Here is a 14,706-nt window from a genome sequence, read left to right on the forward strand (position 1 = left end):
ATGCTGTAGATCAGAAACAAAAACAGAAATTGCTGGAAAAGCTCAGCAGGTCTAGAAGCATCTGTGTAGAGAAATCAGAGTTAACATTTTGGGTCCAGTGACCCTTCCTCAGAACACTCATTTGATCCCCTGAAATGTAAATGCTGATTTCTCACCACAGATGCTTCTAGACCTGCTGAGCTTTTCCAGCAATTTCTGTTTTCTAACACAAAGTGCAACTTGTTTTACAAAAGTCAACTCTTTGTCAGGATGCTTGAAAGTAACTTGGAACCTTGGTCTTTTTTTCCTGTGTTTGAGATGCAGCAGAGGGTAAGAGTAGAACTCTGGCAAATGTATGAGCTGTTCACTAATTTGCTGTTCATATGTTTTTCATGTTAAAACATTCCAGCATTTGGTATTTCTGTAGGATCTACAGAACATGAAGGCCAGGAATGTTTGTGTCATGACTGACAAGAATGTAGCCAAACTCCCTCCTGTTAAAGCAGTCCTGGATTCATTGGTTAAGAATGGAGTAAATTTTAAAGTATTTGACAAGGTCAGAGTGGAACCGACAGATCGAAGGTAAGCAGTAACTCATTGTGAGTTATGGAGTAATATCATTGTGATATTATTGTTGCTCATATCCCGAGTATTACTATTCCACTATTAGTAATCTCTCAATTTAAAAAGTCTGTACTTCAACTGGGTATATATTTTGAAGAAAATGCCTTCCACACGACACATTTAGCACAGGTTGAAGAAACTGCCTCATGTGGACATTCCTCACCACAGTGACCCAACAGATAGATAGGATAGTAAAGAAGGCATTTGCCTCTATTGGTCAGTGCATTGAGGATATGATTTGGGATGTCATGTTGCGGCTGTATAGGACATTGGTGAGACCACTTTTGGAATACATGTGTTCAATTCTGGTCTCCCTGGATAAGGTGCATAACAAAGGTCTTTTTCCCAGGGTAGGGGAGTCCAAACCTCGAGGGCAGAGATTTAAGGTGAGAGGGGAAAGATCTAAGGGACAGCACTTTCACACAGAGGGTGGTGCGTGTATGGAATGAGCTGCCAGAGGAAGTGTTGGAAGCTGGTACAATTACAACATTTAAGAGGCATCGGAATGGGTATATGAATAGGAAGGGTTTAGAGGGATATGGGCTAAATGTTGGCAAATGAGACTAGATTAATTTAGAATATCTGATCGGCATGGACGATTTGGACCGAAGGGTCTGTTTCTGTGTTGTACAAATGACTCTGGGATGGTTTGCATTCTCCTCCAGGCAATGGGACAATAACAATAATGTGGGTGGGAAGGACAGTGGCTCTCCATCTTGACTAGGATTTCCTTCTGAATCACTGCTGGCTTCCTCTTTACTCACTGGAATTCTGATGAAGGGCTTATGCTTGAAACATCGATTCCCCTGCTCCTTGAATGCTCCCTGACATGCTGTGCTTTTCCAGCGCCACACTTTTCGACTCATTATTTCTATTATCAATAGGGTAGGCTGAATGGGCGGCACAGTGGCTCAGTGGTTAGCACTGCTGCCTCACAGTTCCAGGGACCCCGGTTCAATTCCAGCCTCAGCCAACTGTCTGTGTGGAGTTTGTATGTTCTCCCTGTGTCTGTGGGGTTTCCTCTGGGTGCTCCAGTTTCCTCCCACAGTCCAAAGATGTGTTGGATTGGCGATGCTAAATTGCCAATGGTGTCCAGGAATGTGCATGCTCGGTGGGTTAGCCCTGGGGAATATAGGGTAAAGGGATGGTTCTGGGTGGGGTGCTCTTCGGAGGGTTGGTGTGAACTCATTGAGCTGAATGACCTACTTCCAGATCACTGTACAGATTCTAGGAACCAAATGGATTCCAACAGAAAGCAAAGGCTTTTTACTAGTGGGGCGATGGGAAGGATCTGCAGGCAATAATACAAACTAAAATATAAATGAAACAGGAAGGGCGAGGTCCAGACAGAGTAACCTTGGGGAGGAGGTGAAATTGCCTGTGAATAAGCTGGATTATCCAGCTGAAGTAAAACGATACTTCCAAGTAAAGTGATAGGCCTTGTTAGCTAAAATAAATTAAACTACAACTAATGCATAGTGCCAGTGAAATAGTCCAGGCTGATTGTTGTGCTTGTTAGGATCAGTTAGCTCAGCACAGATTAGGGAGATAGTTTCTCGTCAACCTATTGTTACACACCTCTGCTGCAAGTGGGACTTGAACCCAGGCCTCCTGGCTCAGAAGTAGGGACACTACCACAGCATTACAGGACAGCTACCAGCGTAGACTTAGGATAAAGCCCTGGGTGCATTCAGAATCCCAGAAGCTCTTACTTTCCAAGTGGAACTTACCTAAAATCCCGAAGAAGGGTCGCTGGACCTGAAACATTCTCTCCACAGATGGTGCCAAACCCGCTGAGCTTTTCCAACAATGTCTCATTTACCTAGAGCTCTCCTTTTGAAAAAAAAAGCAAAGTGTAACACTTGTTTAATTTTTTAGTATATACTATTCTGACGCGATGTTTTGGTTTACATTGATTATTCTCCACTTTTTGAAACTATATTAGCTTCAAGGAAGCAATAACATTTGCTCGTCAAGAACAATTTGATGCGTTTGTCGCTGTCGGAGGTGGATCGGTGATGGACACATGCAAAGTGGCCAACCTTTACGCCTGCAGTCCCGATGCTGAGTTCTTGGACTATGTCAATGCACCAATTGGAAAAGGCAAACCAGTTGTTGTTAGTCTCTGCCCTTTGATAGCAGGTGAGTCTGTGCTGCTGATTTCATTCTGAGTTGGTCTGTATTGTACCATTTCAATTTTTCTGTGTAACATACAGATTGTGATATCCAACTTTGTGTTTAGAGAGGGAACAATGGAAGTGAAAAATATTGATTGGCAGTGCTACTAACTCCATGCGAAACTGCGCAATGTGCAAATAATGAAAATGTGTGATATTGATTTAAGTGCTTGACAACATCATCAACAACATTAACCATCATCAAACATCCATTATATCAGCACACGCAGACATTGGACCCTGCTATAAATGTGGAGAAAGTGAGGTCTGCAGATGCTGGAGATCAGAGATGGAAATGTGTTGCTGGAAAAGCGCAGCAGGTCAGGCAGCATCTAGGGAACAGGAGAATCGACGTTTCGGGCATTAGCCCTTCTTCCTGAAGAAGGGCTAATGCCCGAAACGTCGATTCTCCTGTTCCCTAGATGCTGCCTGACCTGCTGCGCTTTTCCAGCAACACATTTCCATCCCTGCTATAAATGTACCAACCTGTTCAGTTGGTTAAACATTTATTGTCATGTGCAATCTATTTTCATTTTGTATTTGGTATATTCTTAATCACCACTTTTTTCCTTCAACTTTTAATAATGTAAGATCATTCAAATTGTGGACTGAATGATTATATAAAGGTGGTTTTCAGAAAGATCATCACTCACCAGTCTGTATTATACTAACCTATAAAGAGCTGCTGGTTCAAATAACTATGAGTTCGCTTTACTAATTTAAATCAACTATCTTGTCAATTAGAATCAAGGTTCACAATAATTTGTTACTCCCAAAATTGGAGCTTTAAAATGGTGGAAGTGAAAATTATTTGCAGGCGCAAATTTTATCTCTCCATATCTCTTTTCCCGCAATCTTTCCCTCCCCTCTGCCCACTGTCCTCTCACTCTGTCTGCATTCTCTGCTCTCCTCTTTGCCCCTTTGAGTCTTTCCTCCATCTCAGCACTCCTGAAAAATGCTGTTAGTCTTGATTATGTTTACAGTGCCATTGGAGATTAACTGTTGATGCAGTCATAAAGATTGTTGCATATAATGTAGCCATATAACAATAGCAACAGAACTCCCATTATAAGACTGCCCCTTGAAATGTGATTGATCTGCTGCCCCACCATATTCTGCTGACCCCCACTAACCACATTGTACATGTTGCCCACTATCTGCACCTCCATCACCCCCAAATCAGGCTCCACTCCAGACACTATCCACTTTTGCCTTTAGTCCATGGATTCTCCTGACTAAACCAATCTCTCCCTAACTGTTCTTCCACTGTATCCTTTTTATTCAGGCTTGCCATCTGACATAAATATTTCAGCAATAAATCATATTTAAATAGTGTAGTTTAGGAGTTGGGAAGTCATGTTGAGGTTGGTGAGAATCTTCTGGAATACTGTGTCCAGTTCTGGTTGCCCTGTTATAGGAAGGATATTATCAGACTGGAGAGGGTTCAGAAGAGATTTATCAGGATGTTGCTGAATATGGAAGCTTTGAATTTTAAGGAAAGGCTGAATAAGCTGGGTCTTTTTTCACTGGAACGTAGAAGGTTGAGAGGCAACCTGATAGAAGTTTATAAAATAACGAGGGGCTAGCAAATTTTGAGAAGATTTGTAGCTCAGGCTGAGGTTCTGGGTGTAAGTTTGCTCGCTGAGCCAAAAGGTTTGTTTTCAGACGTTTCGTCACCATACTGGGTAACATCATCAGTGAGCCTCTGGTGAAGCACTGGTGGTATAGTCCGCTTTTTATTTATGTGTTTATGTTTCCTTGGGTTGGTGATGTAATTTCCTGTGGCAATGTAGTGTGGTGATGTAGTTTCCTGTTCTTTTTCTCAGGTAATAAATAGAATCCAAGTCAATGTGTTTGTTGATAGAGTTTTGGTTGGAATGCCGTGCTTCTAGGAATCCTCGTGCATGTCTCTGTTTGGCTTGTCCCAGGATGGATGTATTGTCCCAGTCGAAGTGGTGTCCTTCCTCATCCGTATGTGAGGATACTAGTGAGAGTGGGTCATGTCTTTTTATGGCTAATTGGTGTTAATGTATCCTGGTGGCTATGGGCCAGGAGCGGCAGATGGGGCTAGTTTAGATTGGGATTATGATCGGCATGGACTGGTTGGACCAAAGGATTTGTTTCCCTGCTGTATGTCTCTATGACTTTATATCATGTAATTATGAACTTAAGGGATTCCCATCCAAATCTCAACTTCTATTACCTCTGCCAGTTCACACCCATGTGGGAGGTCGTTTAGGGCCTATATATTGTTATGAAGATGTGGGTGTACTTTAAGAGAGTTAAAAGCAACAGAACCACCAGACATAGCACCAAGTGTTCTCAATGAGGCAACAATGTATGTAACACTTGGTCGAACAACTTGATTAGCTTTTTGCCTGGATACAAAGACAAATTCAAATTTGGCCAATCAGTTTAAATTATACCCCGAAAAAATACCAATTTCCAATCAAGTTTGAATTGAGTATATTGACAACCTTAAAAGCCAATGACACAATCCAATGCTTTGGGGTATAATACTGGGGGGATATTGAACAGTTGAGAGGAGAACTGCCAAGTCCTAGCAAGTAACAGACTGCTTGAAAAAAAATCTTTCTTAAAAGTACCTTTTCGATTAGTAACCTGTGATGCAGAAATTCTAAACAAGGAGAAAAGAAGATACAGGAAGATCCGAAGATAAGAACCTCAAGCTGCCTGGTTTTTGAGATAAGAAATGTTGATGTGTAAATCATAATTGGGAGTTTTATTGGACTAGTATTATAGAAGGGAAAGTAAAAGATAGGTTAGAGAAAGAAATTGTAAATAATGGTTAGTTAATTATTCTCTATTATACTTTAAGAAATAAAGTTGTTAATTTTTACTTTACATAGTTCTTGGCCACTCGAATATTTACAGATTACTGCATGGGATAACTCTTTTTTGTGTTGCTGGTTTTACATTAAGCAGGAGGGTTTACCCACGTGACAATATTTATACCTATTGTCAATTAGCCAAAAGAATGTTTCATGTGTCATGTTTCTTTAGTCATCACAAATCTTAAAGGAAGACAGATTTATGTTTCTGCCGTGCCTATAGTGACATAAGGCCATCACGAGCCCCATCTCAGCCCATTTCTGTAGTCGGCAAATTAAATGTTGGAAGTATATATATGTATATTAAAAAAAGCATATAGCTATTAACTAATCACATTTTAATTTTTTATTCTCAGTTCCTACGACAGCTGGCACAGGAAGTGAGACCACGGGTGTGGCAATATTTGACTATGAAGCTATGAAAGTTAAAACAGGTACAAGTAACCATGACGATGCAAACTGTGATGAGGTGGCTCTTTCCCATGTTAATTTGGTAAGGGTATTTATAACTAATTACAAATCTGATCCATAGAACCACAGCAGCACCTTCAGAATCCCCAAATAGCGTGTGCACATTTTGTGTGTGATTCACAGTACATGTGATTATTGTTTAGGCTTTTGATTTGATTTGATTTATTTATTGTCACGTGAATCTTGTTACAAAAAAGCGAATAGTGTTGTATAGTGTTGTCACTCTCTGGCACTACAGAACTTAATAGGCTACAGATCTTTAAACACAGGAAAATAAACCGAACCATAGAATGTAAAGGCACAACAATGCAGAAATAAAGAAAGTGTCCAGTTTTACAGCCCTTCTTGTTAAGTGCTCCATCACAGGCCTGTTGGCCAGCCATGAGTCCCCTTCACTGCACCATCGCGGATGGAAGGAAACTCGTCTGCTCTTCAGCACCATCTCACCACCACCACCACCACCGATGCCCTGGCGACTGTGGACCTCACCAATGCAGCCACTGCCGATGCTGCCAGGTACCCGCACTGATCCCAAACTCTACTCAACCATGAGCCCCCTTCGGGCCCACTTCGCCAATGCAGCCCCCGCCGATGCAGCTGGGTCTTGTACTGGGCCCAAACTCCCCTCCACCACCCATCTCCAGGAACGCGCGCTGGACGCAGACGCTGTCAGGAACCCCAACCTGTCTCTAACGCCACCACACTGAGTCCCACGCCATTGCGCCCAGTCACAGCTGCTGATGTTGTCACCACACCAAGCTCCTCACCGAGAGCCCAGTACAATAAAATAAAAAAGAGAAAAAAAGAACGAGAGAAGAAAGGATAAAATAAGAAAAGAAAAGTGAATGGAGTGGATAAACTCAGGTTCCAGAAATATCAGGGAAGGTGACCATGGAGAGTCCATCAGGCTCCTTCCCTGCAGGAGCTGGAGATATTTGCAACATCTGAGTTTGCTACAGTGAGTACATCAGACAGGTCACTGCAGCCTGAGATGTTATATCCCGTCACCTACTGGGGACTGGGTTACAGACACACCCTGACTTTGATGGTTCACAATGGCAGGTCCTGGCTTTGCCTAAGGCAGGGGTATGAGCTAATCTCTCCCTGCCTCCAGAGACCACGGCAGAGATTCCTCATGGGAATTGGACCGATACTGATGAACTTAGTGTTATTATCTTAGAATTTTATCAAGAGGGTGACTTAGGACTGAAATGGTGAGAAATTTCTTTAGTCAGAGAGTGCTGAGCCTGTGGAATTCACCACCACAGGGAGTAGTTGAGCCCAAATCGTTGTGTTTTAAGAAGGAGGCAGATGTAGCTCTTGTGACTAAAGGGATCAGAGGATATAGGGGAGGATGGGATTAGGGTATTGACCTCTCCCTGCTATAAGAAAGCTGTTGTGAAACTTGAAAGGGTTCAGAAAAGATTTACAAGGATGTTGCCAGAGTGGGAGGATTTGAGCTACAGGGAGAGGCTGAACAGGCTGGGACTGTTTTCCCTGGAGCATCGGAGGCTGAGGGGTGACCTTATAGAGGTTTACAAAATTATGAGGGGCATGGATAGGGTAAATAAGCAAAGTCTCTTCCCCAGGGTAGGGGAGTCCAGAACTAGAGGGCATAGGTTTAAGGTGAGAGGGGAAAGATTTAAAAAGGACCTAAGGGGCAGCATTTTCACGCAGAGGGTGGTACATGTACGGAATGAGCTGCCAGAGGAAGTGGTGGAGGGTGGTACAATTGCAACATTTAAAAGGCATCTGAATGGATATATGAATAGGAAGGGTTTGGAGGGATATGGGCCGCGTGCTGGCAGGTGGGACTAGATTGAGTTGGGATATCTGGCCGGCATGGACAGGTTGGACCGAAGGATCTGTTTCCATGCTGTAACATCTCTATGACTCTATGACTGAGCTGGTTTTGTTTTCCCACTGTCTGCTGAATATTCCATTTTAGGTATTGCCAGCAGGGCTCTGAAACCAGTGCTTGGAATTGTGGACCCTTCGCACACACTGCACATGCCTGAGCGAGTGGCTGCTTACAGTGGATTTGATGTACTTTGGTAGGTAATCTTTCCAGGTTCAAAATTGTCTTAGCAACTGCTCCCTCTCTGCTAGCACAACATCACTAGAGATGTGGTGGAAATCACACCTTCCATTGCTGCACCAGTGAGCACAGATTTGGAGCAACTCTGAAATAATTGTAAGCAAACGTAATAAAAGTTTAAATGATCGAACGAGTAACATTCTGTGTAGAAATTTCAGTATGTCTATGATTATTTAACATGTATTTTTCTTAGTTTGATGAGCTTTTTTTTACTAATTTTGTCAAATTTGAAAATGCATATTTTGTTGTGAACAATCAGATTTCTCACATAGTCCTTCTGTATTGGCTGAGAGATCTCTGAACATCTCTTGAGAATTGCAGCTATTCACTTTTTACATTACTGATCGAAGGAACTAAGGGCAGTATTGCTAAGATTGCAGATGACACAAAGATAGGTGAAGGGACAGGGAGTGTTGAGGAAGCAGGGAGGCTGCAGAAGGACTTGGACAGGCTAGGAGAGTGGGCTAAGATGTGACAGATGGAATATAATGTGGGAAAGTGGGAGGTTATGCATTTTGGTAGGAAGAATAGAGGCATAGACTGTTTTACAGAAGGAAAAAGGCTTCGGAAATCTGAAGTACAAAGGGACTTGGGAGTCTTAGTTCAGGATTCTCTTCGAATTAACAGGCAGTTAGGAAGACAAATGCAATGTTAGCATTCATTTCCAGAGAGCTGCATACAAGAGCAGAGATGTACAACTAAGACTGTATAAGGCTCTGGTCAGACTGTGTTTGGAACATCGTGAGCAGTTTTGGGCCCTGCACCTAAGGAAGGATGTTCTGGCCTTGGAGGGGGTCCAGAGGAGGTTTACAAGAATGATCCCGGGGATGAACGTCTTGTCACATGAGGAGCAGTTGAGGAGGTTGGGTGTGTACTCGATGGAGGTTAGAAGGATGAGGAGGAATCTGATTGAAACTTACAGAATACTGAGCGACCTGGGTAGAGTGGACATGGAGAAGATGTTTTCACCGATAGGAGAGACTGGGGGACCCAAGGGCACAGCCTCAGACTGAAGGGACGACCCTTTACAACTGAGATGAGGAGGAAGCCAGGGGGTGGTAATTCCATGGAACCTATTGGCGCAGAGGGCTGTGGAGGCCAAGTCATTGAGTGTGTTTAAGACAGAAATAGACATGTTCTTGATTTGTAAGCAGTGATCAAAGATTACCAGGAGAAGGCAGGAGAATGGTGTTGAGAAACCTATCAGCCATGATTGAATGAAGGCAGATTCGATGGGCTGAGTGGACTACTTCTGTTCCTATATTATATTGTCCTAAAGTACAGGAGCTGTCTGATTCTTCAGATTATTGGAATTAGTATAATGCGCTTATAGTAGGGTCTTATCTTTGATAAATGCTGTGAGGGTAATTTTTGTTTGGTTTTTCATAAGCAGCCAAACTTGTAATTTCAGTCATATTTCCGATATAATTTTCTTCCATGTAATTGAGATGGTCTCATTCTTGATCTTTTGGATGTTCTAACTTTATAGTGTCTGTAACATGCAATACAGAATCATAGAGTCATACAGCACAGAAACAGACCCTTCGGTCCGATCAGTCCAAGCTGAACATAATCCCAAACTAAACCAGTCGCACCTGCCAGCACCTCCAAACCTTTCCTATTCATGTGTTTATCCAAGTGTCTTTTAAACGTTGTAATTGTACCCACATCCACCACTTCCTCAGGAAGTTCATTCCACACACAAATCACCCTTTGTGTAAAAGATTTGCTCCTCATGTCTTTTCAAAATCTCTATCCTTAAAAATGAGGCCCCAGTTCCAAGGTTCTCCATCCTAGGGAAAAAGACACCCACCATTAACCTTATCTATACCCCTCATGATTTTATAAATTTCTATATGGTCACCTCTGAACCTCCTGCACTCCAGTGAATGGCTGTTACTACACTGTTTTTGTCAAATATGTCAGTTAGGCTAGGGAAAGACCAGGCGGGTCCCAATCCTGACTATTGAAATAGCTGTTGGGAAGTGTCTATAGATGGCCATCATGGCTGTGATATCCCAAACCCAGTGCTCAACACTCATGTACAATATTGGTAACTTAACATGCTGAATGATCAGACCCATATCCAATGGCATGTCTTCAAGAGGTAAAATGAACGTTGTATCTTGTCATCAGACAATCAGCTCATCTTTGGCATATAGTTGTATTGTGATAGTTAAATATGAAATAATTATTCTGTTTTTTTCTTCAGTCAACATAATTTCATTTTCCCAGAAACCAATACATTCTTCCAGTTGCAGAACAATCTCTAAATTATGGTGTTGAATTTCAACAAATGTTTGATCAACATTTAATATAAGCTATATTTTGCTAAAGGAAGTTAAAGCACACACCCTTGCTAAGGATAATGAAACCTTTATTTATTTATTTAGGTGAACACTTGAAACAACATGGCACACAAGGGTCTGGGCAAACTGCTGGGAAATGGATTGGTTTGAGGGTTGGTGCAGCCAGAATGAAACATGGAGCCTCTTTTTCTGTTACAAAACACTGACTGTAAATTACATTTAATGTTCAAGAAAGAGACCACATATTGTTTTGCAGCTAATGCTGTCATTAACAACCTCTACGAACCTCTCTAAACTGCACAGTATAAAAGGCAGGAGAGCACTGTGACATCGATTAAAGTCTTACTCGCTATTCACCTGCTGCTGCAGATAACAGAAGGAGATTTCTGAAAAGCCAGTGGGAGGCTTTGAGGAACCATTATTTCATAAAGCTTCTGAGAGGGAGTAACTCTACCTAATTGGAGACCTTATAAGAGCGATGAGATGAAAAAGAGCTGGAAAAGCCGGAGGTAGTTGCCTCAGTAAAGACCAGACTTTGGCGCTTAGGAAGGAAGGACGGAGTGGGAGAGCAAGCTGACAGGGTCGGTGGATAGCAATGTAGCAATCTATCACATTTATCCATCTGTGAAATTGCACTGTAAACCAGATGCTGGCAAACATCATCAAATCAGCATTTATGGCCAAGGCTGTTGCTGATAAGCTAGAGTTCGGACTATGGTGGGGCAAGTTTAAGAAGAGCAGCCAAAAAAAATTAACATAATTTTCACCAGCTAATCAAATTATTGGAAGGCACATCGACCATAAACCAATCAAATTGCTCAAATAGCAACAGATGGTTCTGATGCAAAATTCAAAAGACCAATCACAGTGGCTCAGTGGTTAGCACTGCTGCCTCACAGCACCATGGACCCGGGTTTGATTTCAGCCTCGGGCAGCTGTCTGTGTGGAGTTTGCATGTTGTCCCCATTTCTGTGTGGGTTTCCGTCGGATGCTCTGGTTTCCAAAGATGTGCGGGTTAGGTGAATTAGTCATGCTAAATTGCCTATAGTGTTCAGGGTGTGTAGATTAGGTGCATTAGTCAGGGGTAAATGTAGAGTCATATGGTAGGGGAATGGGTCTGGGTGGGTTACTCTTTGGAGGGCCAGTGTGGATTTGTTGGGCTGAAGGGCCTGTTTCCACACTGTAGGGATTCTGTTCTATAAATCAAACTGTCTAGAACTCTCTTTTTAATCACGTAGAAACTTTTTTAAGTTCCAACAGTCACATTTAAATTCCTCCACACACAGGAAATACATTTAAAGTTGTTGATATTCTCTGTTCTTGTTCACAGCCACGCTCTGGAGTCCTACACCGCACTCCCCTACAACCAACGGTCACCCTGCCCATCTAACCCAATCAATCGTCCAGCTTATCAAGGGAGTAACCCCATCAGTGATGTCTGGTCCAAGCATGCCTTAAACATCGTGGCAAAATATCTGAAACGGTAACATGAAACCGATCTCTAGCTATGACTGGTTACAGCTTTAATAATTTGGCACCGAAGCAGAAATTGTTTGAGAAACTCAGCCTCAGAGTGAAGAGATGACCCTTTAGAATTGAGATGAGGAGGGATTTATTTTGGCCAGAGGGTGATGACTATGTGGAACTTATTACTACAGAGGGCTGTGGAGGCCAAGTCATTGAGTGTATTTAAGACAGAGACAGATAGGTTCTTGCTTAGTCAGGGGATCAAAGGATATGGGGAGAAGGCAGGAGAATGGGGTTGAGAAACATATCAGCCACGATCGAATGGGGAAGCAGACTCGATGGACCAAATGGCCTAATTCTGCTTGTCTTAACTTTTAGAGTGCAGTGACCCTTCTTTAGATATCATTTGATTTTAATAATGTGGTGTTTTGCGTTTGAAGAGGAGTTCGACTTGCAAAATAGAATAATTAGTAAATAAATAATGTCAAACTTAAACTTTTGAGGAAGGATATATTCTCCAGAAAAGGATTGGGAATCGTTGTTTTGGCCCAGTTATTCCCAGGCTGCTGCCAGTCACACAGCTAACCCACAGAGGGCAGTATAGCCATTCCAGAAATCAGAGGCAAGTGAATCTATGGAATTTGTCTACACACACGGCTGTTCAGGCTGGGTCAATAAATATATTTGAGGCTGAGGAAGGCAGATTTTTAATCAATAAGGGCAGTAAGGATGTAGGCAGGAAAGTGGACTTAAGAATCTTCAGATCAGCCACTATCTGATTAAATGGCAGAGCAGATACAATGGGCTGAATGGCCTAATTTTGCTGGTACATCTTGATGGTGACACAGTCATCAGCAATGTGAGCCTTTGTTAGAAAAAAAAACTTTATTACAGAGAGAACAATTAATCTTATTATCAAAGTTACTTAGCTGCAACATAATGGAGGAAAAATGAAATGAACTCTTCCAAAGTATTCAGTCTGTACCAGGTTCTAATAATCTAACTGGTTGGTGTATGATGACAGCTAAGATATATTCTTTGTTTCTTCTCTGGTTTATTTAATACTGTACATGGTCAAAAATATCATGGTTAAAGTTAACAATAAAATGTTATATTTATAATACCCTGAGTATTTCAAACATTGAACATTACAATCCAGGCCCTTCAGCCCTCGATGTCATGCCGACCTGTGGAACCAATCTGAAGCTGATCTATCGTACACTATTCCATTTTCATTCATATGTTTATCCAATAACCATTTAAATGCCCTTAAAGTTAGCAAGTCTACTACTGTTGCAGGCAGTGCTTTCCACGACTCTACTACTCTCTGAGTAAAGAAACTACCTCTGACGTCTGTCCTATACTTATCACCCCTCAATTTAAAGCTATGTCCCCACGTGTTAGCCTTCACCATCCAAGGAAAAAGGCTCTCACTGTCCACCCTATCTAAGCCTCTGATTATCTTCTATGTCTCAATTAAGTCATCTCTCAACCTTCTCTCTAACAAAAACATCTTCAGCCTTTCCTCATAAGACCTTCCCTCCATACGAGGCAACATCCTAGTAAATCTCCGCTGAACCCTTTCCAAAGCTTCCACATCCTTCCTATAATGCAGTGACTAGAACTGTCCAAAATACTCCAAGTACAGCCGCACCAGAGTTTTGTACAGCTGCAGCATAACTTTGTGACTTCAAAACTCAATCCTTCTACCAATAAAAGCTAACACACCATATACCTTAACAACCCTATCAATCTGGGTGGCAACTTTCAGGGATCTATGTACATGGACACCAAGATCCCTCTGCTCGTCTACACTATCAAGAATTATGGTGTAGGTTTGCTCGCTGAGCTATAGGTCTGGTATCCAGATGTTTCATTACCTGGCTAGGTAACATCATCAGTGGCGACCTCCAATAGAAAGCAGGAGACAACAGCTTCACTTCACTTGGAGGTCGCCACTGATGATGTTACCTAGCCAGGTAATGAAACGTCTGGATAGCAAACCTATAGCTCAGCGAGCAAACCTACACCCTAAACTTCAACCTGAGCTACAAACCTTCACAAACCTTGCAACTACCAAGAATCTTATCATTAGCCCAATACGCTGCATTCCTGTTACTCCTTCCAAAGTGAATCACCTCACACCTTTCTACATTAAACTCCATTTGCCACCTCTCAGTCCAGCTCTGCAGCTTGTCTATGTCCCTCTGTAACCTGCAACATTCTTCAGCACTATCCACAACCCCACCGACCTTAGTGTCATCTGCAAATTTACTAACCCATCCTTCTACACGTTCATCCAGGTCATTTATAAAAATGACAAACAGCAGTGGCCCCAAAACAGATCCATGCGGTCACCACTAGCAACTGAACTCCAGGATGAACATTTCCCATCAACCACCACCCTCTGTCTTCTTTCAGCAAGCCAATATCTGATTCAAACAGCTAAATTACCCTCAATTCCATGGCTCAGTATTTTGTGCAATAGCCTACCGTGGGGAACCTTATCAAACGCCTTACTGAATCCATACACACCACATCAACCGCTTTACCCTCATCCACCTGTTTGGTCACCATTTGAAAGAACTCAATAAGGTTTGTAAGGCACAACCCACTCTTCAGAAAACCGTGATGACTATCCCTAATCAACTAATTCCTTTTTAGATGATTATAAATCCTATCTCTTATAACCTTTTCCAACACTTTACCCACAACTGAACCCGCCTCAG

At 42.2% G+C, this 14,706-nt stretch overlaps 1 protein-coding gene across 1 annotated transcript in view; it reads left to right on the top strand.

The window, feature by feature from the left end:
- The window catches only part of adhfe1 (alcohol dehydrogenase iron containing 1), a 40,201-nt gene that overhangs the window by 9,436 nt on the left and 16,059 nt on the right, over positions 1 to 14,706 (top strand). Inside the window, exons 5-9 of the mRNA XM_087985941.1 lie at positions 407 to 561; positions 2,549 to 2,745; positions 5,989 to 6,066; positions 8,052 to 8,157; positions 11,841 to 11,993. Of these exons, the coding sequence (XP_087842067.1) occupies positions 407 to 561; positions 2,549 to 2,745; positions 5,989 to 6,066; positions 8,052 to 8,157; positions 11,841 to 11,993 (689 nt within the window). The remainder of the gene's footprint in view (positions 1 to 406; positions 562 to 2,548; positions 2,746 to 5,988; positions 6,067 to 8,051; positions 8,158 to 11,840; positions 11,994 to 14,706) is intronic.

The sequence above is a fragment of the Chiloscyllium plagiosum genome, unplaced genomic scaffold (genome assembly GCF_037043375.1).
Source record: "Chiloscyllium plagiosum isolate Xiang-an unplaced genomic scaffold, Cpla_swu_hap1 HiC_scaffold_4, whole genome shotgun sequence".
In the NCBI taxonomy this organism is placed as follows: Eukaryota; Metazoa; Chordata; class Chondrichthyes; order Orectolobiformes; family Hemiscylliidae; genus Chiloscyllium; species Chiloscyllium plagiosum.